We start from the raw sequence: 25,588 nt of genomic DNA on the forward strand, positions 1-25,588 counted from the left end.
GCGTTTCCCAGCCTTGCCCACTTGCAGAGGGGTGGACTTCCAACTCCCAGAATTCCCCAGCCAGGAATTCTGGGAGTTGAAGTCCACAACATCTTCAAATTTCCCAAGGTTGAAGAAACGCTGCTCTAAGCTTCCTCCATTTCCCCGAGGGGTCATCCTCCATTTACAACCACAACCGAGCCACCCATTACTGGAGCTGAGCGAGAGGGTGGTGAAGTCCCCCATTTTACAACCTTTCTTGCCACAGACATTAAGTGAATCACTTCAGTCGTTAAGTTGTTGAAGTGAATCTGGATTTCTCCCCTCCCCCACCCTCGACATTGCTTGTTAGAAAGTCGCAAAAGGGGATCGCGTGACCCCCGGGACGCTGCAACCGTCATAAGTATGAGTCAGTTGCCAAGCGTCTAAATTTTCATCACGTGCTGCAATGGTCGTATGTGTGAAAAAATGGTCATAAGTCACTTTTTTCAGTGCCGTTGTAACTTTGGTCACTAATCAAACTGTTGTAAGACAAGGACTTCCTGTACAGTTATTTCCTGCCCTTTGGAATGATTTACCGGTGGAACTTCGGACCGCCCCCGATCTGCGTACATTTCGCCGGGATCTGAAAACTTGGTTTTTTGATCTATCAGGCCTGGACTGAAGGGGTTTTAGCTTTTAATATTGTTTTAACTGTTGGGCTTATGTAATTTAATCTATTTTTAATTTATACTATTTTTATATCATATTTTATGTTGACCTGTAAACCGCCCTGAGTCCTTCGGGAATAGGGCGGTATAAAAATTTAATTAAATAAATAAATAAATAAATTTCCAAAACTGGTGTCACCCCCCCCCCACACCTTATAAATTAGGCATGTAGAAATGTGTGGGTTTTTAATCACGAACCCCCCTTTACAATTATTTTATCTCTGAAAAGCCTATCTTACAATTCATCTTCCTCCTTTTTTGAAAGAAGTGAGCTTCTGTTAAAATCGCCCTCAGCTTTCGGTATCTATTTTTTATTCCTATGATAAAAGTTTTAACTTCCCCTGCGATGTGTTACACGCCTCAAGGCGGCTGTTTATTTGACTTTTCTGTAGTCTGATTGGCAGGACTCTCCAAAAAGGATGATGACTGAGGAGCGGTGGTTTTTTAATTATAAATTACCAAGAAGTGAAAAGGAGACAGAACAGCTGGGAGGAAATTTATGTGGCGAATTCAGCTTTGGAAACCTGCTAAGCTAGAGACGCAACTCCGTTGTGTGGCTGGCAATTGGAGGGGTTTTGAGTTTTGCAAATTTCCGCAGAAATGGATATAACTTAGTCCTCGACTCTTGATCCCAACTGAGCCCAACATTTCAGTTGCTAAGCGAGACCGCTGTTAAGTGAGTTCTGCCCCATTTTACGACTTTTCTTTGCAATTGTTATGTTACTGTATTTCCCTGAAAATAAAGACTGGGTCTTTTTTTTTGCCTCCAAAAAGGGTCTTATTTTCGGGGTAGGCCTTACCTCACCTCCGGCATCCACAGCCCCACCCAGCCGGTCCACTTCTTCTGGGACTGAAGTTCTGCAGCTGCATTCGGGCCTGCGTTTTGCAGTCAGGCCTTTCTAGAAGGCCTAAGCAGCCGAGTACCGAGCTATGGATTCAATCCATAGCTTGATGCTCGGCTGCTGAGATCTTGCAGAAGCGAGCTACGGATTGAATCCATAGCTCAGTTCTTCATTGCAAAGATCTTTCAGAAAGCCCTGTGACTGAGAAATGGAGGCTTGGCTGCAGAAGAGGCCTCAGAAATGGGCTGGTGAGGAAAGACGTGACTGCCAGGTAAGCAGGTGCAGGATGGGTGGGGACAGCTCCACCCCCACACCCCCGCCCTAGCTTGATTTTTAGGTGTCTCACCCCAAAACTAGGGCTTATTTTTGGGGTAGGGCTTATATTAGGAGGCCCACCTGCAAAAATCAAGCTAGGGTCATAAGTATGAGTCAGTTGCCAAGCGTCTGAATTTTGATCACGTGACCACGGGGATGCTGCACCGGTCATAAGGTTGAAAAACGGTCATAAGTCACTTTTTCCAGTGCTGTTCTAACTCCAAATGCTCACGAAACAAACCGTTGTATGTCAAAGACTAGTCCCCAAGTTACAACTGTTTATCAACCATTCAAAGTTAAAGGTAAAGGTAAAGGTTCCCCCGCACATGCGTGCTAGTCGTTTCCGACTCTAGGGGCCGGTGCTCATCTCCGTTTCAAAGCCGAAGAGCCAGCGCTTGTCCGAGGACGTCTCCGTGGTCATGTGGCCGGCATGACTAGACGCCAAAGGCGCACGGAACGCTGTTACCTTCCCACCAGAGTGGTCCCTATTTTGCTACTCGCGTTTTTACGTGCTTTCGAACTGCTAGGTTGGCAGAAGCTGGGACGAGTAACAGGCGCTCACTCTGTTACGCGGCACTCGGGATTCGACCCGCCAAACTGCCAACCTTCTGATCGAAAAGCTCAGCGTCCTAACCCACTGGGCCACCGCGTCAAAGTTACAATAGTGCTAAAAAAAAAAAGATAGCTTCCGATCCTTCCTTAAAATTATCAATGTCACACCATTTCCAGGGCCAGGTGATTGTGGTTTAGATGGCTGTCAGTCTCCTTTGAAGAAGGGTCTTACCATAATTTCAAACGGTGGCTAATCAACAGTCGTTAAGCGAGGACTACCCGTCCTGTAGCAGGAAAAGAAACCGAAGAACAGCCTGATTCCGGCAGGTGTTCGAAGGGCAAGAAACCGGGAAAAGAATAAACCAGAAAAATGGACGAAGGTAAGAAGAAGGAACGCGGTGGCTCAGTGGGTTAGGACGCTGAGCTTCTCGATCAGAAGGTTGGCAGTTTGGCGGGTCGAATCCCAAGTGCCGCGTAGCAGAGTGAGCGCCTGTTACTTGTCCCAGCTTCTGCCAACCTAGCAGTTCGAAAGCACGTAAAAATGCAAGTAGAAAAATAGGGACCACTATGGTGGGAAGGTAACAGCGTTCCGTACGCCTTTGGCATCTAGTCATGCCGGCCACATGACCACGGAGACGTCCTCGGACAAGCGCTGGCTCTTCGGCTTTGAAACGGAGATAAGCACCGGCCCCTAGAGTCGGAAACGACTAGCACGCATGTGCGGGGGAACCTTTACCTTTACCTTTTAAGAAGAAGAAGAAAAAAAAGGGGGGGCAGGGAAAGATAACAACACTGTGGATATTAGAGGCTTTAGTATCCCTTAATCCTCACACCCCATAAAAGACTCTGTTTTCCAAATCCATTAATCTCCTCCGTCTGAGCAGGGCTGCAATTAAATGATATTATTATGTAATAACTGTCCTGTTCAAACGGCATTTACTGTACATTTAGGGGCAATGGAGGGCTCACCGCCTTCTCCAATCTCCAGAAATGATGAGAGTCAACAAAGAAAAAGAAGAAGGCGGGGAAAAAACCTGAAGGGAGGAATAGTCGGCAAAGGGTTTCTCTCCCCACTTCGCTCCCACCTTCATAAAATAATAATAATAATAATAACAATAATAATAAAGTTGGAAGGGACCTTGGAGGTCATCTAGTCCAACCCCCTGCTCAGGCAGGAAACCTTATACCATTTCAGGCAAATGGCTGTCCAGTCTCTTCCTAAAAACCTCCAGTGTTGGAGCAGTCACCGCTTCTGGAGGCAGGTTGTTCCACTGGTTAATTGTTCTAACTGTCAGGAAGTTTCTCCTCAGTTCTAGGTTGCTTCTCTCCTTGATTGGTTTCCATCTGTTGCTTCTTGTCCTGCCTTCGGGCGCTTTGGAGAAGAGCTTGACTCCCTCTTCTTTGGGGCAGCCCCTGAGAGATTGGAATATCATGTCACCCCTCACCCTTCTCTTCGTTAAGCTACACATACCCAATTCCAGCAACCGTTCCCTATATGTTTTAGCCTCCAGCCCCCTAATCATCTTGGTTGCTCTTCTCGGTACCCTTTCTAGAGTCTCGACATCTTTTTTACATCGTGGTGACCAAAACTGGATGCAGTATTCCAGGTGTGGCCTTACCAAAGCATTGTAAAGTGACAATAAAGTTTATCTTATCTCAGCCTCCAAGCTATTTAGTTGGTCTTAGCCCCGTAAAAGTAGGGACTGAGGAAAAATCGTTGCTTTCTATGTTTTTTTCCCCTACAGATCAGCCATTAACAACATAATTAACCAATTTCACAATCAACTCTTTGACCTCAAGGAGACACAAAGACCTTAGCACATGCAGTGTGACTGTAAAATACAGGCAGTCCTCCACTTACAACAGTTCGTTTAGTGACCAGCATCCCCGTGATCAGACGCTGGGCAACTGACTCTTATTTATGACAGCGATCCCCTTTTGCGACCTTGTGACAAGGTGACAGGTCAATGGGCAAGCCAGATTCACTTAACAACCGAGCGACTAACTTAACAACGGAGGCAAGGAAGGTCGTACCGTGGGGCAAAATTCACTTAGCAAAAAATCTCACTTAACAACAGAAATTTTGGGCTCCATTGTGGTCTTAAGTCGAGGACTACCTATTTTCGCTTACAGGAATAAATAAATCGGATAAAAATCAGAGCTCTGACATTTTACCCACCATGGGCAGGCATTTTCATCTTAGGTTCATTTAAGTCAGCATGCTTTCATCCCGTTTTACTTCGGTTCGACATCAATTTGAGCCTAAGGAAACGGTCGTAAACCCAAGTGCAGCGTGATTTTTTTTTTCTTTTTTCCGTTCAAAAGTACTGGTAAAGCAAGATGACTTTAATGTCCCAAAACGAAAAGACGCTTTCGATTCCCCCAATGGACAAATGGCTGCAGAAGTTGATAAGAGTTAGCGGAGATGGCTAACTAAATGACCTTCGCTCATTTCGCCGGGACCTGAAAACCTGGCTCTTCGAGCTGTTTGGCCCAGACTGAGGGGTTTTTAATTTTAATTGAGTTTTAGATTTACTTTTGGGGCTTGAATTTAATTAATTACTTTAATTGATTTTAATTTTTGTATTTCATGGTTTTAATTGCCCTGTAAACCTCCCTGAGTCCTACGGGAATAGGGTGGTATATAAATTCAATAAATAAATAAATAAATAAATAAATAAATAAATAAATAAATAAATAAATAAACAAACAAACAGCTTTGATTAAAGACAAAAAAGAAAAACACACAATTACTGTTGTTTCTAATTGGAAACCGCTTCCGGACTTTGTGCTGGAAGTGGTGAAAAAAAAAATGCAACTTTCATTTTGGGTTTTACCCCTTTTGCTGTTATAGAAAGGGCAAGTTGATACTATTGTGTAAAAGTAAAAAGTCGAGGTTTGATGCTGTTATCTTAGTCTACTGCACCAAAAAGATTGGAAGTCAACGCCTTTTCTTTCTTTTTCCCCTTTCCCCTTTCCCCTTCTCTTTTCCTACTATTTTATTTTGCCTTTTTTAAATCTTATAGTATTAATAAATAAAAAGGGACGCGGTGGCTGAGTGGGTTAGGACGCTGAGCTTGTTGATCAGAAGGTCGGCAGTTTGGTGGGTCGAATCCCGAGTGCCGCGTAGCAGACTGAGCGCCTGTTACGCGTCCCAGCTTCTGCCAACCTAGCAGTTCGAAAGCACGTAAAAATGCAAGTAGAAAAATATGGACCACCACGGTGGGAAGGTAACAGCGTTCCATGCTAGTCATGCCGGCCACATGACCACGGAGACGTCCTCGGACAAGCGCTGGCTCTTCGGCTTTGAAACAGAGATGAGCACCGGCCCCTAGAGTCAGAAACGACTAGTATGCATGTGCGGGGGAACCTTTTACCTTTTTTATTAATAAATAAACAAACTAAAAAAAAAGTCCTGGTAAAGCAGAGGTGGCTTCAGCTTTGAGCCTTGGAGAATTTAATAAGACATCCTTGCCGTCAATCTGTGTTAAACCGCTCCTTGCATTCACACCCCTGTTGTGAGAAAGCAACAAGCGAAGAGGTGTTTCTTTCCGGAGTCCACAGAATGGGCTTCACAAAAGGAAAGATCTCGATCTCTCTCTCTCTCTCTCTCTCTCTCTCTCTCTCCCTTCTTCCTCCCCCCCCCCCCACTCTGTAAATTAAATAACTACCCAGTAAATTGTGGACGATCCCTATTGCTGTTAAGGAGATTAGCAATAACAAAAAGTTAAGGAAAGCAGACAAAAGAGAGCCTTTGTTTGTTGCTGGCTCCAATTCTAAACAAGGTCAGGGGAAGAAAAAAAAAAGGGATTTAGATAAGCAGGAGGTTTCTGCTGCTTCCCCTCACATCCTCTCCCAGCAAAATCCAGGGATTGGGCCTGTACAGCCTGCCTAAAATTTCACAACTAACTTGCTCCCCCACACACACCCCTTTCTGCACACGCCAGGCAGGCTATCTGTGTTGTGATTCAGGGTCAGCCTGTGGGTTCGGCAGTTGGGTCGGACGACTCAGAGGACGAGGAGGGGGGTGTTGGAGAGGTTGCTGAGGGGGTTGGAGAGCTTGTTGATGAGAGCCCCCAGCCAGGCCCCTCCCACCTGGTCACGACGGAGACCCAGCTGTGTGAGCCTGACAGCGTGGATGAAGATGACCCACAGCTGGCCCTGTTCAAGGACGCCCGACGCAGGAGGCAGTCAATCAGGAGTAAACAGAGGAAGGCAATGGGGCACCTCGGAAGGAGGCAGAGAGAAGCCACGCCCTGAACTCTATATAAGGGGAATGTGTGGGGAGGGCTGGTTTGCTGAAGGCAACCGCTTAGATAGTTCCTGTTTCATAGCTCCTGTTTCATGGTTGGTGTCTTGTCTTGCTCTGTTTTATGTTAATAAATTTGGCAGGCTTTATTCCAGCCTCTTGCCGTTTGTAAAGGGGTTGTCCCTGCTTTTGCTGCAGGGCCGGTAGCAGGCTGGTACAGAACAATCTGGTCTTGCAAACTGCCTTTACAACTGGCAACAAATCGGTTTTGTCAAAAGGAAAACGGAGGGCACGAGCGATCTGGTTTGTTTGCAACTGGCAGCCTTGGCTGCAACAGCAACAACCACAACAATAATAATAATAATACTGTAAAGAGAGGACAGTTTAGAAGAGCAGAATGACAGAGCAGGAAGGGGCCTTGGAGGTCATCGAGTCCAACCCCGTGCTCAAGCAGAAAACCCTACACCATTTCAGACAAATGCCTGTCCAGTCACTTCTTGAAAACCTCCAGGGTTGGAGCATTTACAGCTTCTGGAAGCAGGTTGTTCCACCGATTAATTGTTCTGTCTACCAGGAAATTCCTCCTTAGTTCTCCTTGATTGGTTTCCATTCATTTTTTTCTCGTCTTGCCTTCAGGCGCTTTGGAGAATGGCTTGACTCCCTCTTCTTTGGGGCAGGCCTTGAGATATTGGAATACTGATTATCATGTCACCCCTCGTCCTTCTCTGCATTAAACTAGATATACCCAATGCCTGCAACATCTAGTCCAACCCTCTCCCAAGCAGGAAACCCTATACCAGGGGTAGGCAACCTCGGCTCTTTTATGACTCATGGACTTCAGCTCCCAGAATTCCTGAGCCAGCTTGGCTGGCTCAGGAATTCTGGGAGTTGAAGTCCATGAGTCATAAAAGAGCCGAGGTTGCCTACCCCTGCCCTATACCATTCCAGACAAATGTCTGTCCGGTCTCTTCTTAAAAAATTCCAGTGTTGGAGCGTTCACCGCTTCTGGAGGCAGGTTGTTCCACTGGTTAATTGTTCTCACCGTCAGGAAGTTTCTCCTTAGTTCTGGGTTGCTTCTCTCCTTGATGAGTTTCCATTCTTGTCCCGCCTTCAGGCGCTTTGGAGAATGGCTTGACTCCCTCTTCTTTGGGGCAGCCCCTGAGATACTGGAACGCTGCTATCATGTCCCCCCTCGTCCTTCTCTTCATTAAACTACTAGAGTCTAGTAACTAGACCTACCCAATTCCAGCAACCGTTCATTACATGTTTTAGCCTCCAGGCCCCTGATCATCTTTGTTGCTCTTCTCTGCACTCTTTCTGGAGTCTCAACATCTTTTTTAAATTTAAATTTAAATTTCTTTAGGTCCCACTTTGCCACTGTATTAATTACATGTATTGATTAACTCATGCCAATCATGTGAAGGATAACCCCAAGTTACAGGGAGTCCTCTGCTTATGACCCACGATTGAGCCCAAAATTTATGTTGCTAAGCGAGGCAGTTTTTAAGGATGCTTTGCCCCATTTTAAGAGCTTCTTTTTCTCTGGTTGTTAAGCAAATCTGGACTTTGCTTGTCAGAAGATGCCAAGCAAGGAAGGCTACAAATGGCGATTACACACCCGAGACAGTGCGACATAACAACCAGTGCAGGAGTGAGCAGTATGTGATGTTCGTATAAATTAGATGTTGTTAGGTCACGGGTAGGCAACCTTGGCTCTTTTATGACTGGTGGACTTCAATTCCCAGAATTCCTGAGCCGGCCATGCTGAGGGGAAAGGGAGAAGTTTCCAAGCTGAGCCATAGCTGGCTGAGGAATTCTGGGAGTTGAAGTCCACCAGTCATAAAAGGGCCAAGTCTGAAGATGCCTGCTCTACAGTCTATGCCAAGGGAAGGCAACCTTGGCTCTTTTATGACTCGTGAACTTCAACTCCCAGAATTCCTGAGCCGGCCATGCTGAGGGTAAAGGGAGAAGTTTCCAAGCTGAGCCATAGCTGCCTGAGGAATTCTGGGAGTTGAAGTCCACCAGTCATAAAAGAGCCACGGTTGCCTGCCTCCGTGTTAGGTAAACGTCCTTTCCTCTTCCTTCTTCTCTCCCATTTCTCCGTTTCACAAGTTCCGAGTCTTTTTCAGCCTCTGCGTGCGCAGGGAAGGGAACACCCCACGTGGGAATCCTTCCTTTGGCAACCCAGCCAAACCCTCAACGATGTGATCTGGCACCGGAAAATCAGGATTTTTTAGGGAAGTGGGGGCAGATGACCATCCCCAGTCAGAAGGAACGTAACGCTGCGGGAACTGATCCGCTTCGATTATTGCTGGATTCAGCCGGATTTTAGGGCGTTGGGACGTGCAAAACAGAAGCAGGCCAAACAAGCTGGATTTCGGGGTTCCATCGCAAAACCGAGAGATTCTGCTTTAAAAGGACCCCATCTTGGCCAAACCCTGCAGTGGGCACAGCCATTCCTCACTCCCTGGAGCTGAACAGGCATCATAGCTGGTCTATCAATCAGAACAGAGATGGAAGGGACCCTAGAGGTCTTCTAGTCCAACCCACTCCTCAAGCAGGAGACCCTGTCCCATATCATCTCAGACAGGTGGATGTCCAGTCTCTTCTTAAAAGACCTCCAGTGATGGAGCACCCACAAATTCTGAAGGCAAGCTATGCAATCAGAATAGAGTTGGAAGGGACCTTGGAGATCATCTAGTCCAACCCCCTGCTCAAGCAGGAGACCCTACCTACACCATTCCGGACAAGTGACTGTCCCGTCTCTTCTTAAAAACCTCCAGTGTTGGAGCATCCACAGCTTCTGGAGGCAAGCTGTGTTAATTCTTTCTACAGTCTGTAGTCCTCGATTTATAACCATTGGTTTAGTGGCCAAAGTTACAATGGTACTGAAGGGAAAAAAAAAAGATTTATGACTGCTTTTCACACTTACAACTGTTGCAGCATCTCCGTGGTCAGGTGGTCAAAATTCAGAGGCTTGGCAACTGGCCTGAACGTACGACGGCTGCAGCGTCCCGGGGTCACGTGATCACTTTTTGCGGCCGTCTGACGAGCAAAGTCAAATGGGGAAGCCCGGTTCACTTAACAACCGGGACGGCGGTGATTCGCTTAACATCTGCGGCAAGGTAGGTCGTAAAATGGGGCAAAACTCACTTAACGACTGTCTTAGTTTGGCAACGGAAACTTTGGGCTCAGTCGTGGCCGTAAGTCGAGGGCTCCCTGTGCCCGACTCTGCCTGCCAGGATGTGAGTAAGAGGAGGACGGTACAACACACCCAAAGCAGAGCTTACCTCTGCGTGAACTTTACTCCTTGGTTGCTCCACCCCAACGATTTGAGCGCAAAACACAGAGCCTCCTTGGCTAAGCTGAGTTAACCCAACTGTGCAAAATGCTTCTACACTGGCCTTCTTGAGAACAGCCCTGTTTAATTTTTGCACGCTCCAAAGATGCCTAGCGCTGACAGCGTGTTTCTGAGCATACCAAGAAGTCAGCTCCTAATTTATCCTAATTTCCATCTCTCTTGGAATCCCCCCACTGGCATCGGAAAGTTAAAAGCATCTTATTTTATCAATGGCTGGAGAAAGGAATAAAAGGAATGGGAATTAAATCTGTATTAGTGAACGATAAACTCAGGCAACACGTTCGTTCAAGAAGTGCTACTGAACTGTATGAAAAAAAAATAATAAAAACTTCATAAAGATAAAAATAAAACCATTTTTTTTCCTCCTTCTCCCTCCTCCTCTTTTTTCCTCTTCTGTTGAACCGCTCGAATTCTACACTTGAAAATTCTCTGAATCTATATTGGGTATAAGCTGCACTGGCAGGCTTTGCGGCTAAAAAAAAATGCTGTCAATAAATTAATCACACATTATTAGTCCATTCTGTTCAGCCCTAGGTCTGCTTACACGAGGGAAATTCCCATTATATTCTTTTCAACAAACAGCGGGATTGCATTCAGACCACGTATCCCGAGCCTATTTCACGGAATTAATGCGTTTTTCTGTCTTTCTGCAATACTCGGGATCTATAAATTAAGCAAAGAGGAACAATTTTCACAACATGTTATGCAAAGTCGACACTTACATGCCAAGCAAAAAAATACGATTCGGTCATTCTATAAGCGCACCCAAAGTTTCTGAGCAAGATGTGTTAATTGGAAAAGGTGCTACAAGGCTATTTTTTGTGGTATTTTTTTTTTTTTACTAAAATAGACTAGTCCAGGTTTCCTCCTGCAAGGCTTCACAAGAATGACAGCATATTTCCAGCAAAGCAGCTGCATTCACAAGTCTTGGTCTAATTAAGTATATTGTCTGAAGAGAATTTCCGAGTTTCCCAAATTACTCCTCTCGGGACGAGTTAATCCTTTGAAAACACAACACCAAGGGTGCCAACATGACATCAATCTTTGCAGCCAAAGCTAGAATGCTGTCTTTCTTTACCTGACCTGGGTCAACGTAATGTGTGAATACAGCCGATGGGGACGAGTTAGCTGAAGGCAGGCAGCTAGGCCAAAGTTATCCAGAAGGCTTCCACCATCCCAGGTCGTGTGTCAGAATCAAACACAGGCCTAATCTTTGTGGAGATCCTTCAGGATCCCTCCATCCCCTCAGGGGTTTATCCCATCATGGGAGACTCTCCTCCATCCAGTCACTTTTTGTCCCTCAAAGTGCCTGAAGGCAGGACAAGAAGCAACGGATGGAAACTAGTCAAGGACAGAAGCAACCTAGAACTAAGGAGAAACTTCCTGACAGTGAGAACAATTAATCAGTGGAACAACTTGCCTCCAGAAGCTGTGAATGCTCCAGCATAAGAAGAGATTGGACAACCATTTGTCTGAAATTCTACAGGGTTTTCTGCCTGAGCAGGGGGTTGGACTAGATGACCTCCAAGGTCCTGTAGGAAGTCAGCCCCCCCAGAAGGAAATAGTAAAAGAGCAGAATATTATATTTCCTCAAAAGATCTTAAAGAGGGAGGAAAGCACGCCCAGTTTTTCTTAATAGCCCCAAGTCTCCCTCCCCCAAGTAGAAACCCGCTCTGTAGAAATGCAGATGTAAATAATCCATTCAGGAAGGTTGGAGGCCTCCATCTAGAAGCTGAAAAGATCAGGAAGACAAAGACCCTTAAAATCTACATACCCCACCCGAACTCTAAGACAGGACATAGTAGGATTAACCCACAGATGCCAAAGGCCACACTCAGACTCAGGCCAAAGTTCATGCCACAGGAACAACTCCAAACAAAAGGCTCCAGAGGGTATAAAAATCCACTCCCTACATGTCCTCTCTCTCTTTTCTTCCAGAGCCATTTTTCTGTCTGGCTCTCCTCTTCAAAAAACAGCAACCTTCTTTCTAAAGCAGTCTCCATGTTTGTTTATTCCCACCTTGGACTGGACAATAATGAAGACTTTTCATTCAACCGTCCCTTCCAACTATTCTATTCTATTCTATTCTATTCTATTCTATTCTATTCTATTCTATTCTATTCTATTCTTCTGTTCTGTTTATTTCTATGCTATTCTATTCTGTAATTCTATTCTGTATTTCTATTCTATTCTATTCTATTATTCTGTTCTGTTCTGTTCTGTTTATTTCTATGCTATTCTATTCTGTAATTCTATTCTATTTTGTAATTCTGTTCTGTTCTATTCTATTCTATTCTATTCTATTCTATTCTCCAAGAAAATTCTCAACCATCTCTTCAACGTTTCATCCTGGCTTGAAATGCTGCCTCATTTAGCACCACAGTTTGTCCTCAACTTACCACAGCTCATTTAGTGACCGTCCGACATTACACCACCACTGGAAAAAGTGACTTATGACCATCTTTCCCAGGTGCGGCATCCCCCACAATCACACGATCAAAATTCAGACACTGGGCAACTGACTCATATTTACGACGGTTGCAGCGTCCTGGGATCCAGTGATCCTCTTCTGCGACCTTCTGACAAGCCAAGTCAATGGGGGAAGCCAGATTCCCTTTTAAGAAGCAGGTTACTAACTTAAGAACTGCAGCGATTCACTTCACAACTGTGGCAAGAACGGCCACGAAATGGGGCAAAAAAACTCCTTTCACAAATGTTTCGCTTAGCCACAGAAACGTTGAGCTCAATTGTGGGCCTAAGCCTAAGGCTAAGCCAAGGACTAGCCGTATAAAGTGTTATCCAGACCAGATGGGTGGCACGTAAATCTAATAAATTAATAAAATAAATAAGTAAAATGAATTCTGAATTGCCCAAGTTCCTTTAATCCAGTGTTTCTCAACCTTGGCAACTTTTAAGAAGTGTGGACTTCAGTTCCCAGAATTCCCCAGCCAGCCAAGTCCACACCTCTTAAAGGGGCCAGTTCTGAAAAACACAAACAAAGGCTTAAGCATCACAGATGTATGATCCTTGAGTTGCCATGATCGGGGACCAATGCTTTAAAAGACCCGGAGCCCAGAGACTAATGATCTGAAACCAATTGATCGATTTTCAAATTGAAGATTTATATTTGAGACTAAGAGCCAGGATGAGAAATGGCGGGAAGAGGAAGCTGATCTGTTACGCCGTCCGTCAAACTGGTTTTATGCTTGGCAATTTCTGATTTTCGTTCCTGTCAAGCTTTAACCGATCCAGTTACATAAGGTTCTTTTTTGTTCCGGGCTCAAAGAAAAATGCACATTGGGCACATCCTGGTGTAGCTTCATCTTCTGCCAATTTCGCTCAGTTGTTTATGAGTTACCTATAATTCATTTTTCTGTTTCACCTTTCTCTAGGGAAACGGATAAGGTCAGGGGTCACGTCTTACTTTAGCTTCACGACAACCCTGTGGGGTTAGGCCTGGGATAGGCAACCTTGGCTCTTTTATGACTCGTGGACTTCAACTCCCAGAATTCCTGAGTCAGCATAGCTCAGCTTGGAAACTCTTCTCTTCTCCCTCAGCATGGCTGGCTCAGGAATTCTGGGAGTTGAAGTCCACGAGTCATAAAAGAGCCACGGTTGCCTACCCCCGGGTTAGGCCAAGGTGAGACAAAACATTGCACCCAAAGTCACCCAGGCTGGTTTCCTGGGTGCAGCTGGACTTGACGTAGGGACGTTTTTGGACTTCCCCCCCCCCTCTAGCCTATTGCTCAGGGATCACTTGGTGGCCTCCTATCCGCCAATTAACCTGGCCTAACTCTTCATTTGCAAGGCCAAATACATTTCCGCCAGTTGCAAAGCCTGCAGAAAGTCTCCTCAAGGCTCTTCCATCCACACTACCAGAGACTGTCTGGATCCGGAGACAGGACGCGCCCCAGGTTCGGGGAGGTAATCAGAAAAAAACCCTCCACTTTTGCAGCAGTGAGACAACAAAACCTTGGATTGGTTTCGTGGTAAAGAAAACAGGGGCAATTCTGAGAAAGTGAAGGGAAATTCCAGCATGACTCACCCTGATTTGTTCCTTTTTTTTTTTTTTGCAACAAAAGGTTACAACTCTTTTGAGAACCTAAAAGAGTACAAGGCAAGGCAGGAAGAAATCGGAAGGGTGGTGGGAAAATTTTAGACCCTTGTTTTTCAACCTTGGCAACTTTAAGACGTGGGGACTTCAATTCCCAGAACGCCAGCGTGGCTGGCTGGGGAATTCTGGGAATTGAAGTCCACACGTCTTAAAGCTGTCAAGGTTGAGAAACGATGGTGTACAGCCTCTGGCCACATCTGGCCCAACTCAATTTTTCTTCTGCCTTCTTCGCCCTTCACAACCGCATCAGCTCCTATTCCGTAGTTATACTTTTTTTTGAAGAGGTACAGATCTTAAAAGTCCTTTTTCAAACTCATTGCCAAAATCCGTTTATTCTTCTATTATTTTGTTACCCGCTTTTTATTATATTTACAGGTAGTCCTCAACTGAGCCCAGAATTTCTGTTGCTAAGCAAAACAGTTATGAAGTGAGCTTTGCCCTTTCTTGCCACCGTTATTAAGTGAATCACTGCAGTTGTTAACTTAGTACATGGTTGTAAATGGAATCTGGCTTCCCCATTGGCTTTGCTTCTCCGACGGTCGCAAAAGGGGATCACATGAGCCCGGGACACGGCGACCGTCGTCAATATGAGTCAGTTGCCAAGCATCTGAATTCTGATCACATTTTATTTTTTATTTTTTTATTTTAATTCCATTTATATCCCGCCCTTCTCCGAAGACTCAGGGCGGCTTACTCAGGGCGGTTCTCGACTTACAACTGTTCGTTTAGTGACCGTTCAAAGCTACAGTGGCATTGAGAAAAGTGACTTATGACCATTTTTCTGTCAAGCACGAAAAATGGTCATAAGTCACTTTTCTCAATGCCACTGTAGCTTTGAACGGTCACTAAACGAACAGTTGTAAGTCGAGAACCGCCCTGTACTTTGATTGCACTTTCATTTCATCGCTAAGGTTTTTAACATGTTATGCTTTAAGCCGCCCAGTCGCTTCAAAACGAGATGGGAAAGGGGCAAATAAATTTAATAAATAATAAACACTTTCTAATGGCAGAAAGTGAAGAGGAACTAAAGAGCCTCTTGCTGCGGGTGAAGAAGGAGAGTGCAAAACTTGGGTTGAAACTTAACATTAAGAAAACCAAGATCATGGCATCTGGCCCTCTCAATTCCTGGCAAATAGATGGGGAAGAAATGGAGGTAGTGACCGATTTTATTTTCCTGGGCTCCAAGATCACTGCAGATGGGGACTGTAGCCAAGAAATTAAAAGACGCTTGCTCCTTGGGAGGAAAGCCATGGCAAATCTAGACAGCACACTAAAAAGCAGAGACATCACCCTGTCAACAAAAGTGCGTATAGTCAAGGCTGTGGTCTTCCCAGTTGCAATGTATGGCTGTGAAAGCTGGACCATAAGAAAGGCTGAGCGCCAAAGAATTGAGGCCTTTGAACTCTGGTGCTGGAGAAGACTCCTGCGAGTCCCTTGGACTGCAAGGCGATCAAACCGGTCAGTCCTAGAGGAGATCCACCCTGACTGCTCTTTAGAAGGCCAGATCCTGAAGTGGAAACTCAAATCCTTTGGCCACCTAATGAGAAGGAAGGACTCACTGGAGAAGAGCCTAATGCTGGGAAAGATTGAGGGCAAGAGAAGAAGGGGACGACAGAGGAGGAGGTGGCTGGATGGAGTCACTGAAGCAGTAGGCATGAGCTTAAATGGACTCCAGAAGATAGTAGAGGACAGGAAGGCCTGGAGGAACATTGTCCATAGGGTCGCGATGGGTCGGACACGACTTCGCAACTAACAACAACAACAACAAAACAATAAATAGACCTCCCATCCCACTGTTTGGAGCACAAGCCGTTCACCATCGGCAGCTAACTCTGAAGGTTTAAAAAGGGGACAGAAAAACTCCACCATATTTCACTTCCGCCTTTGGGTTGGGAGGACGTGAAGTGTGAAGCAAGAAAGTGAAAAGCCAAAATAGCAGAAGCGCAAATTCGGGCTAAGTCATGTGGGCAAACTTCCTAATGAGACATTTCGAGAATCGCTTCGTGCTGAAATGAAATGTGGGACAAAAATAGATCTCTGGTCTGAGAAACGTTTTAAGCGACATTCACACAACCATTGGTGCTGCAGAAGGAAGTTGGTCTGCTCACGGGTTGCTGGAGATCAGCGTTTTTCAAACCTGGCCCCTTTAAGATGTGTGGACTTCAACTCCCAGAATTCCCCAGCCAGCCATGCTGGCTGGGGAATTCTGGGAATTGAAGTCCACACATCTTAAGGGGGCCAAGTTTAAAAACACAGATTTTGGGGGTCCCCTCCTGTACTAGCCAGCTTAGTACAACTCTCTTAGCCAGGCATACAGACAAAACAGACTTCAGGGGTGTGAAAAGAGCCAGTTTTTCTGCCATCTAATTAACAGCTCTCGTTTTGGGACGGGGGGAAAAAAGTCGCCCTCACCCCTGTACTTTTTTTTTTTTTTTGCTAATTTTCGGCCCTCCAGAACTGGCCAACTCCATAAACCCTCATCCACAACTCCCCAATTTGCCCTGCTCCAGAAGTGTGTGGCTTCCAATCCCCCTGACAGCCAGTGGATTTCATCCGCTTAAAATGAAATTTCGCAAGATCTGCATTTTCAGCAAACTGAGTTTTGCCGAGAATCTATGACAAATCTAGAGTTGAGCTGAGGACAGGAACTTGCCAGTGCCATCTCTCTTCTAGAAAGTCAAAATGCATGGACTGACAGCTGTCACTCACTTTGCTTCTTTTATGGACGCACACCGGTGTTTACACAACACATTTCACCCGGGGACTGAATTAACCCATCTCCTAGGTTTTCACTAGACACCAAACCACAAACGAAACCAAAAGTCACCAGACCAGAAGCCAAGCTAAGCTCCAATAAGCTTAACATGCCATCCCATTTTTCCCCACAACAACCCTGTGAGGTGGGTCTGGCTGACAGACAGAGATTGACCCAAAGATCCAACTCACTTTCGTGCCTAAGGCGGGACAAGAACTCACAGTCTCCTGGTGATTGGCCCGAAGTCATCCAGCTGACTTTCATGCCTATAAAGAGACTAGAACTCACTGTCTCCTAGTGATTGACCCAAAGTCATCCAGCTGGCTTTCATGCCTAAGACAGGACTAGAACTCCCGGTCTCCTGGTCACTGGCCCAAAGTCATCCACCTCCTTTTCATGCCTAAGGCGGGACTACAACTCACTGTCTCCTGGTGATTGGCCCAAAGTCATCCAACTCGCTTTCATGCCCAAGATGGGACTAGAACTCACTGTCTCCTGGTGACTGGCCCAAAGTCACCCAGCTGGCTTTCCTGCCTAAGGCGGGACTAGAACTCACTGTCTCCTGGTGATTGACCCAAAGTCATCCAGCTGGCTTTCGTGCCTAAGACAGGACTGGAACTCCTGGTCTCCTGGTGAGTGGCCGAAAGTCATCCAACTCCCTTTCATCCCTAAGGCAGGACTAGAACTCACGGTCTCCTGGCAACTGGCCCAAAGTCACCCAGCTGGCTTTCCTGCCTAAGGCGGGACTAGAACTCACACTCTCCTGGTGACTGGCCCAAAGTCATCCAACTGACTTTCATGCCTATAAAGAGACTAGAACTCACTGTCTCCTAGTGATTGACCCAAAGTCATCCAGCTGGCTTTCATGCCTAAGACAGGACTAGAACTCCCGGTCTCCTGGTCACTGGCCCAAAGTCATCCACCTCCTTTTCATGCCTAAGGCGGGACTACAACTCACTGTCTCCTGGTGATTGGCCCAAAGTCATCCAACTCGCTTTCATGCCCAAGATGGGACTAGAACTCACTGTCTCCTGGTGACTGGCCCAAAGTCACCCAGCTGGCTTTCCTGCCTAAGGCGGGACTAGAACTCACTGTCTCCTGGTGATTGACCCAAAGTCATCCAGCTGGCTTTCGTGCCTTAGACAGGACTAGAACTCCTGGTCTCCTGGTGAGTGGCCGAAAGTCATCCAACTCCCTTTCATCCCTAAGGCGGGACTAGAACTCACGGTCTCCTGGCAACTGGCCCAAAGTCACCCAGATGGCTTTGCTGCCTAAGGCGGGACTAGAACTCACAGTCTCCTGGTGATTGACCCAAAGTCACCCCTATGTGGATTGTATAAACATAACAAGAGCCCCAGTGAAGGTTTGACTCAGCTCCCGTTTCTGGAAGGGTTCCAGTGGTGCGAATTCAGTTGTGGGCACGCAAAGCAAGGAAGGTGTGTGCGGCAAACCAAACGAACCACTTCCTTCCTTGCAAAAATCAGAGTTTGCTCTTGAGATTCTGCCCTCTTCGGAGCCAAGTTCTGCATTTCCTGAAAAGGGGGAGGGGAGGGGGAACCCGGGCACAGTTGGCAGAGCCTCGGGGGGGGGGGTGTCTAACCCCTAGGAAGAAAGATGGCTTGAAAAGGGACTTCGTCAACTTCCTGAAGCTATACATTCACAGAATCACAGAAGTCGGAAAGGAACCCTGGAGGTCTTCTAGTCCAACCCCCTGCTCAAGCAGGATTCTTCAAAGAATCTTGGATAAAGGTACAATCAAATCAAACAGGGAAAAAAAATTGAAATCTGCAGATGCAGATTAGGTGAAAGCTGGCTCAATAGCGGTAACTATAAGAGGGATCTTGAAGGACTAGAACTGGGGTCTTCAGACTTGGCCCTTTTGTGACTTGTGGACTTCAACTCCCAGAATTCCTCAGCCAGAGGAATTCTGGGAGTTGAAGTCCCCAAGTCACAAAAGGGCCACCACGTTTGAAGACCCCTGCATTAGACAGACAAGCTCGGCAAGTAGTCCTTGAATTATGACGCCAATTGGGACCAGAATCTCTGTGGCTAAGCAGGACAGTTGTTCAGTGAGTTGCGTCCCATTTTACAACCTTGCTTGCCACAGTTGTTCAGCGAATCACTGCAGTTGTTAAGTGATCCCAACTTCCCCTGCTGGCTATGTTGGAAACCAGCTTGAAGGCCGCAAATGGAGATCACACCATCCCGGGATGCTGCAACCATCGTAAACACATTCGGTTGTCAAGCGCTCACATTTTGATCACAGCGGGGACTGCTGTGACGGTCGTCAGCGTGAGGACGTTGCTTTTTTTCCCCGCCCCCACTGCTGTGAAAAATGAGTGGTTGTAAGTCAAGGACTATCTGTGGTCCCTGCAGTTTTCAAAAGTGGTTCGCCCTTGCCACCTTCCTAGGGCCGAGAGTGAGTGACTGGCCCAGAGTCACCCAGCTGCTTTCTGCCTAAGGCGGAACTCGAACTCGCAGCCTCCCAGTGTCTAGCCTGGTGTGTTTACTCGCACACCACACCACACTGGCTCCCCACCGCTACTTCTAGTGGCAGGGAATTCCACCGTCTGCTATTGTCTATCTACGGGAAATGCAATTCTGAGTATGTTTGATAGAATCAAGATCACCTGAAGGGTTAATACCACTTTACAAGGCCTTGGTAAAGCCACACTTGGAATCCTGCATCCAGTTTTGGTCACCACGATGTAAAAAAGATGTCGAGACTCTGGAAAGAGGGCAGAGAAGAGCAACAAAGATGATCGGGGGACTGGAGGCTAAAACATATAAGGAACGGCTGCTGGAATTGGGTGTGTGTAGTTTAATGAAGAGAAGGACTAGGGGTGACATGATAGCAGTCTTCCAATATCTCAGGGGCTGCCCCAAAGAAGAGGCAGTCAAGCTCTTCTCCAGAGCGCCCGAAGGCAGGACAAGAAGCAACGGATGGAAACCGATCAAGGAGAGAAGCAACCTAGAACTAAGGAGAAACTTCCGGACAGTGAGAAAAATTAACCAGTGGAACTACCTGCCTCCAGAAGCGGTGACTGCTCCAACACTGGAAGTTTTTAAGAAGAGACTGGGCAACCATTTGTCTGAAATGGTACAAGGTTTCCTGCCTGAGGAGCGGGTTGGACTAGATGACCTCCAAGGTCCCTTCCAACTCTATTATTTATTATTATAATTCCCTGCACACAATGCACATTTATCAAGGTACCACCTCGTTGAACTCAGCTTCTGCCTATCAAACATGCTCAGAATCTCCTTTCAAACAAAACAGAAAGTGTAACGGGAAAATAAAAACTGGTTACGTAATTAATACTGTGATTAAATCATTTACATGAACATCAACTTTGTTCATAATTTGTGGGGTTTTTTTCCCCTCTGCTGGAAATCCCGGCTGGCAGCAACACCACGCTTATCTTAAAAACCAAAACAAAACACTAAGTCAGAGTCAGGTTATACATTAACCTGGAATCACAAAACAACACTCGGAAGAAGGCGCAAACAAAGCCTACTTTGCAGAAAAACCTGCAAATATATTGATGTAAATAGATTTAATATATGGATTGATTGAATGTATCGATTAAAGAATCAAGTTTGGCTTGAATGAGGCTGCAGGGAGGAAAAAGCACTCTGCTTAGATTTGTAAATCAGATTTGAAATAAAGAAACCTGAAATTGTCTAATTTTGTACGTGTTTACAGTTGGCCTGAATTACAGGTAGTCCTCCACTTACGACTGCAATTGAGCCCAAAATTTCTGCTTCTGGGTGAGATATTTGCTAAGTGGATTTGGCCCATTTTATGACCATTCTTTCCAATGCCACTGAGTCGTTAAGCTAGTCACACGGTTCTTAAATGAATCTGGCTTCCCCATGGACTTTGCTTGCCAGGAGGACGCAAAAGCGGATCACGTGACCCTGGCAACCGTCATAAATACGAGTCGGTTGTCAACTGTCTTGAGTTTTGATCATGGGGACGCCGCAATGGTTGTTAAGTCTGAAAAACGGTCATCAGCCACTTTTTTCCAGCGCCGCCGTAACTTCAGTCGGTCACTAAACGTACTGTTGTAAGTCGAGGACTAACTGTATTTATTTCCAAGGAATCGATTTTATTTCTGAGAGGGGGAAGTAAAAAAGGAAAATAGTTCTCCGAAAACTATTCTCTGCTTTTAAATATTTCCCTGGCCACGTTGTGCACACACTTAACTCTTTTTGCAAGTGAGAAACTTGATTTTTTTTCAATTTTGTTTTCCCCCAGTGAAAACTGAACGGCGAAGAGTGCCAAATTCTGAGCTTAGCATCGACCTGAATTAACTTCCAGCAAATCCTTTGAAGAGGTCGTGTGAGGCTGGGGCTGCATTTAGCAAATACGCCGGGTCTCCTGAAACCGGGGGAAAAGAAGGCAGTCCCCGAGCACGTCCACGCCACACGCTGGCAACTGTGACAAAAAGTGAAAGAACGCAGAGAAGGCCACAGAGAAAGCAGAAATGCCTCAATCCTTATCCTATCATGTCGTGCCCCGTGCAAATAACGTATGTTAATCAGCACAGACTGAAAAGAAAAGGGGGGAAAAATGAAAAGATTCACCGAGCAAATTACATCAGAGAGCTCGAGCAAGTGAGCCAAGCCGCAAGCCCACCTTCTAAATCAACACCAAGGAAAAGATACTTCATAGCAAAGAATGGAGTCTGGAGCTTCCTTCTCCCACTTGCCAGATTCCTACTGCCTCCTGGTGATTGGCCCAAAGTCAGCTGGCTTTCATGCCTAAGGCGGGACTAGAACTCATATTCTCCTGGTGATTGGCCCAAAGTCACACAGCCGTCTTTCATGCCTAAGGCGGGACTAGAACTCTCTGTCTCCTGGTGATTGGCCCAAAGTCACCCAACCGGCTTTCATGCCTAAGGCGGGACTAGAACTCTCTGTCTCCTGGTGATTGGCCCAAAGTCACATTGTCGGCTTTCATGTCTAAGGTGGGACTAGAACTCTCTGTCTCCTGGTGATTGGCCCAAAGTCACCCAACCGGCTTTCATGCCTAACGTGGGACTAGAACTCTCTGTCTCCTGGTGATTGGCCCAAAGTCACACTGTCGGCTTTCATGCCTAAGGTGGGACTAGAACTCTCTGTCTCCTGGTGATTGGCCCAAAGTCACACTGTCGGCTTTCATGCCTAAGGTGGGACTAGAACTCTCTGTCTCCTGGTGATTGGCCCAAAGTCACCCAGCCATCTTTCATGCCTAAGGCGGAACTACAACTGCCTGTCTCTTGGTGATTGGCCCAAAGTCACCCAGCCGGCTTTCATGCCTAAGGTGGGACTAGAACTCTCTGTCTCCTGGTGACTGGCCCAAAGTCACCCAGCTGGCATTCATGCCCAAGGCGGGACTAGAACTCATGGTCTCTTGCTTTCTTAGGATCTCCAGGTATTCCCGATGTACAACCACATTTGGGAATCACAATTTCTTTTGCTAAGCAAGGAGGTTGTTAAATGAGCTGCACACAAGTTTTCAATCTTTTTTTGTTAAGTGGAACTCTGTGGTTGTTAAGGAAATCACTTTTTTCAATGCTATTGTGACTTCAACTAGTTGTTAAAGAAACGGTTGTAAGTCAAGGACTGCCTATAGTGACAAAACCAGGCCTTAAACTAGGCCAGGAAGACCTACAGGCTGCATTCTCGAACATGCCAATTTGGTGAAGTGTGTGTGTGTGTGTGTGTGTGTGTGTGTGTTAAAATATAGTCAGTTCAGTCACCCTAACTCAGGGGTAGGCCACCTTGGCTCTTTTATGACTGGTGGACTTCAACTCCCAGAATTCCTGAGCCAGCATGGCTCAGCTTGGAAACCTCTCCCTTTCCCCTCAGCATGGCTGGCTCAGGAATTCTGGGAGTTGAAGTCCACAAGTCATGAAGGGGCCTAGGCCAGGGGTAGGCCACCTTGGCTCTTTTATGACTCGTGGACTTCAACTCCCAGAATTCCTGAGCCAGCATGGCTGAGGGGAAAGCGAGAGGTTTCCAAGCTGAGCCATGCTGGCTCAGGAATTCTGGGAGTTGAAGTCCACGAGTCATAAAAGAGCCAAGGTGGCCTACCCCTGCTTAACTCATTTACTTTGTTAAGGATTGAGGCACTGTAGAATATGGGTTAATTCAGTTAAACATGTTGTGTGAATGAAACCACAGGCTAGTTCAGAGAATAAGTGTGTCGGGCATTTGGGGCAAGGGCAGGCTGATTTAAAAGGCCCTCTAAGTATTCACAGAAGCTATATAGATTGGAAGGGATCTTGGTGATCATTTAGTCCTAGCCCTGGCTGGCTTAAGAGTTATGTAGTTATTCAGCCAGGCCATTTCAAGAATGAAGTGATTATATTAGTAACCCTGGTTAATTATAAGTCAGTGTGAGACACAGTGCCCTGAAGGTAGGAGATTACTCAATTCTCAGCACGCTACTGTCTGACTTATATCCTTTTAAGACAGGAAATGGGAAAATGGCACCATCCACTGCCCTCCTGAAAAAACATCCCCGCCTGTGGAAATCTAGCTTCTCAGGGTTTTCCTTTAACTTTCTCCCTGACTGGCCTGCTTGCCAGAGGCAGGGAATACGTTTGGGAAACAAAGCATTGCGGAAGGCAAGATGGTTGAGATATAAATTTAATAAATAACTAATTTGTTTTTATTCCCGCCACCCTCCCAGCTGAGATCTGAGGATTGGCTGACAAGCTTGGCAAAGTTAGCCACCTTTCCAAAGGCCTAGCATTTTATTTATTAGCCAGGATTTGGGCGTTGCCTTCAGGCCTTCAAGATAACGTTTTTTCCCAACCCTGGCAGCTTGAAGAACTGTGGACTTCAACTCCCAGAATTCCTCAGCCGGCATTTCTACCCTTTTACTGACATACCTCCATATTCTTTAAAACAACCCTGTCCAACAAACCAGGATGATATGGCTTACCTATATGGCCAATGTCAGAAATTTCATTCTTGGTTTAGCCAAGAATCACCCAATAAAGGCCAAATTGAATCACCAACCTTTATCAGGTCCCAGAATTTCCCCTTTCTTTGCAAAGCATGGTTCCCTTCCAGGATAACCAGGCTGAATTCACAAAACATGCTTTTTTCCCCCTCAAGGATAACCAGGGTGCATTCACCCAAAACGCTTAACTTTCCTTCCGGGCTAACCAGGCTACATTCACTCACGACAGCTTAACTTTTCCTTCGAGGATAACCAGCCTGCATTCACACGAAACGTTTAACTTTCCTTCCGGGATACAGCCAAACTGCATTCACACGACCCCTTAATTTTTCTTCCAAGGATAATCAGGTTGCATTCACACACGGCACGCTTAAACTTTCCTCCCGGAATAACCAGGTTGAATTCACGCCAAACGGTGAACTTTCCTTCCAGGATAATAACCAGGCTGCCCCATTTCTTTGCAAAGCTACCGGTTTCTTTCCAGGGTAACCAGACTGAATTCACACCACGCGGTTTTGTTTTTTTGGTTCCTCCAAGGAGAACCAGGCTGCATTCCCACGACACGCTTCAAACTTTCCTTCCGGGCTAACCAGGCTGCATTCCCACGACACGCTTCAAACTTTCCTTCCGGGCTAACCAGGCTGCATTCCCACGACACGCTTCAAACTTTCCTTCCGGGCTAACCAGGCTGCATTCCCACGACACGCTTCAAACTTTCCTTCCGGGCTAACCAGGCTGCATTCCCACGACACGCTTCAAACTTTCCTTCCGGGCTAACCAGGCTGCATTCCCACGACACGCTTCAAACTTTCCTTCCGGGCTAACCAGGCTGCATCCCCACGACACGCTTCAACCTTTCCTTCCGGGCTAACCAGGCTGCATTCCCACGACACGCTTCAACCTTTCCTTCCGGGCTAACCAGGCTGCTTTCCCACGACACGCTTCAAACTTTCCTTCCGGGCTAACCAGGCTGCATCCCCACGACACGCTTCAACCTTTCCTTCCGGGCTAACCAGGCTGCATCCCCACGACACGCTTCAACCTTTCCTTCCGGGCTAACCAGGCTGCATTCCCACGACACGCTTCAACCTTTCCTTCCGGGGCTAACCAGGCTGCATTCTCACGACGCGTTCGACCCGCTTCTTCCCCAAGTCCCGCCTCGGCGCCCCGCACGGGAACCCAGCCCCGGCATCCTTTCAAAAGCAAGGCAAAAATAAACCAGGGCTTGCATCCGGGGGGGGTGTCCCCCCCGCGTGAACTTTCGCTTTCCTCCCGGGTTCGCTCGCTCACCCAGGCGGAGGAAAAGCACCACGCTGAACATGGAGAGCAAAGTGGGCACCACGACGCCCAGGAAGGTGGAGAGCTTGCGGGACGTCGGAGGCGCCGGCTCCGCTTCCAGCGACGAGCTGCTGCACAGCCGATAAGCCAGCAGCGGGCTCCGCTCCGAGAGGGCGCCGTTCCGACGACCGGGCATGATTCCTGCCGCCGCCGCCGCCGCCGCTGCTGCGCGCACAAAGACGGCCGGCCGAAGCCTCCGGGGCGCAAGAGGCAGGCTGGCCGGCCAGCTGGCCGGCCCGCCCCGCCGCCCCTGGACGCGCCGCCCTCCATCCCCGCCTCCTGTCCCGGCTCAACCCGGAGCGCCTCTCGGGCTGGGAGAAGCAGGGAAGCCGGCGGGATCTGCGCGGGGAGCGATCGGTCGTTCCTCTCTCTCGGCCCCTTGCAGCTCAGTCGGGAAGCTGGGCGCGTTCCCACGACA

The 25,588-nt window shown here is 47.0% G+C and overlaps 1 protein-coding gene across 1 annotated transcript in view; it reads right to left on the bottom strand.

Moving 5' to 3' along the window:
• Window positions 1-25,355, bottom strand: part of LOC310641122 (solute carrier family 12 member 9-like) — a 127,432-nt gene extending 102,077 nt beyond the window's left edge. The window contains exon 1 of the mRNA XM_083363911.1: window positions 25,123-25,355. Within this exon, the coding sequence (XP_083220037.1) occupies window positions 25,123-25,306 (184 nt within the window). The 5' untranslated portion in view covers window positions 25,307-25,355. The remainder of the gene's footprint in view (window positions 1-25,122) is intronic.
• Between the last annotated feature and the right edge of the window lie 233 nt (window positions 25,356-25,588).

The sequence above is a fragment of the Vipera ursinii genome (assembly GCF_947247035.1).
Source record: "Vipera ursinii genome assembly, chromosome: 5".
In the NCBI taxonomy this organism is placed as follows: domain Eukaryota; kingdom Metazoa; phylum Chordata; class Lepidosauria; order Squamata; family Viperidae; genus Vipera; species Vipera ursinii.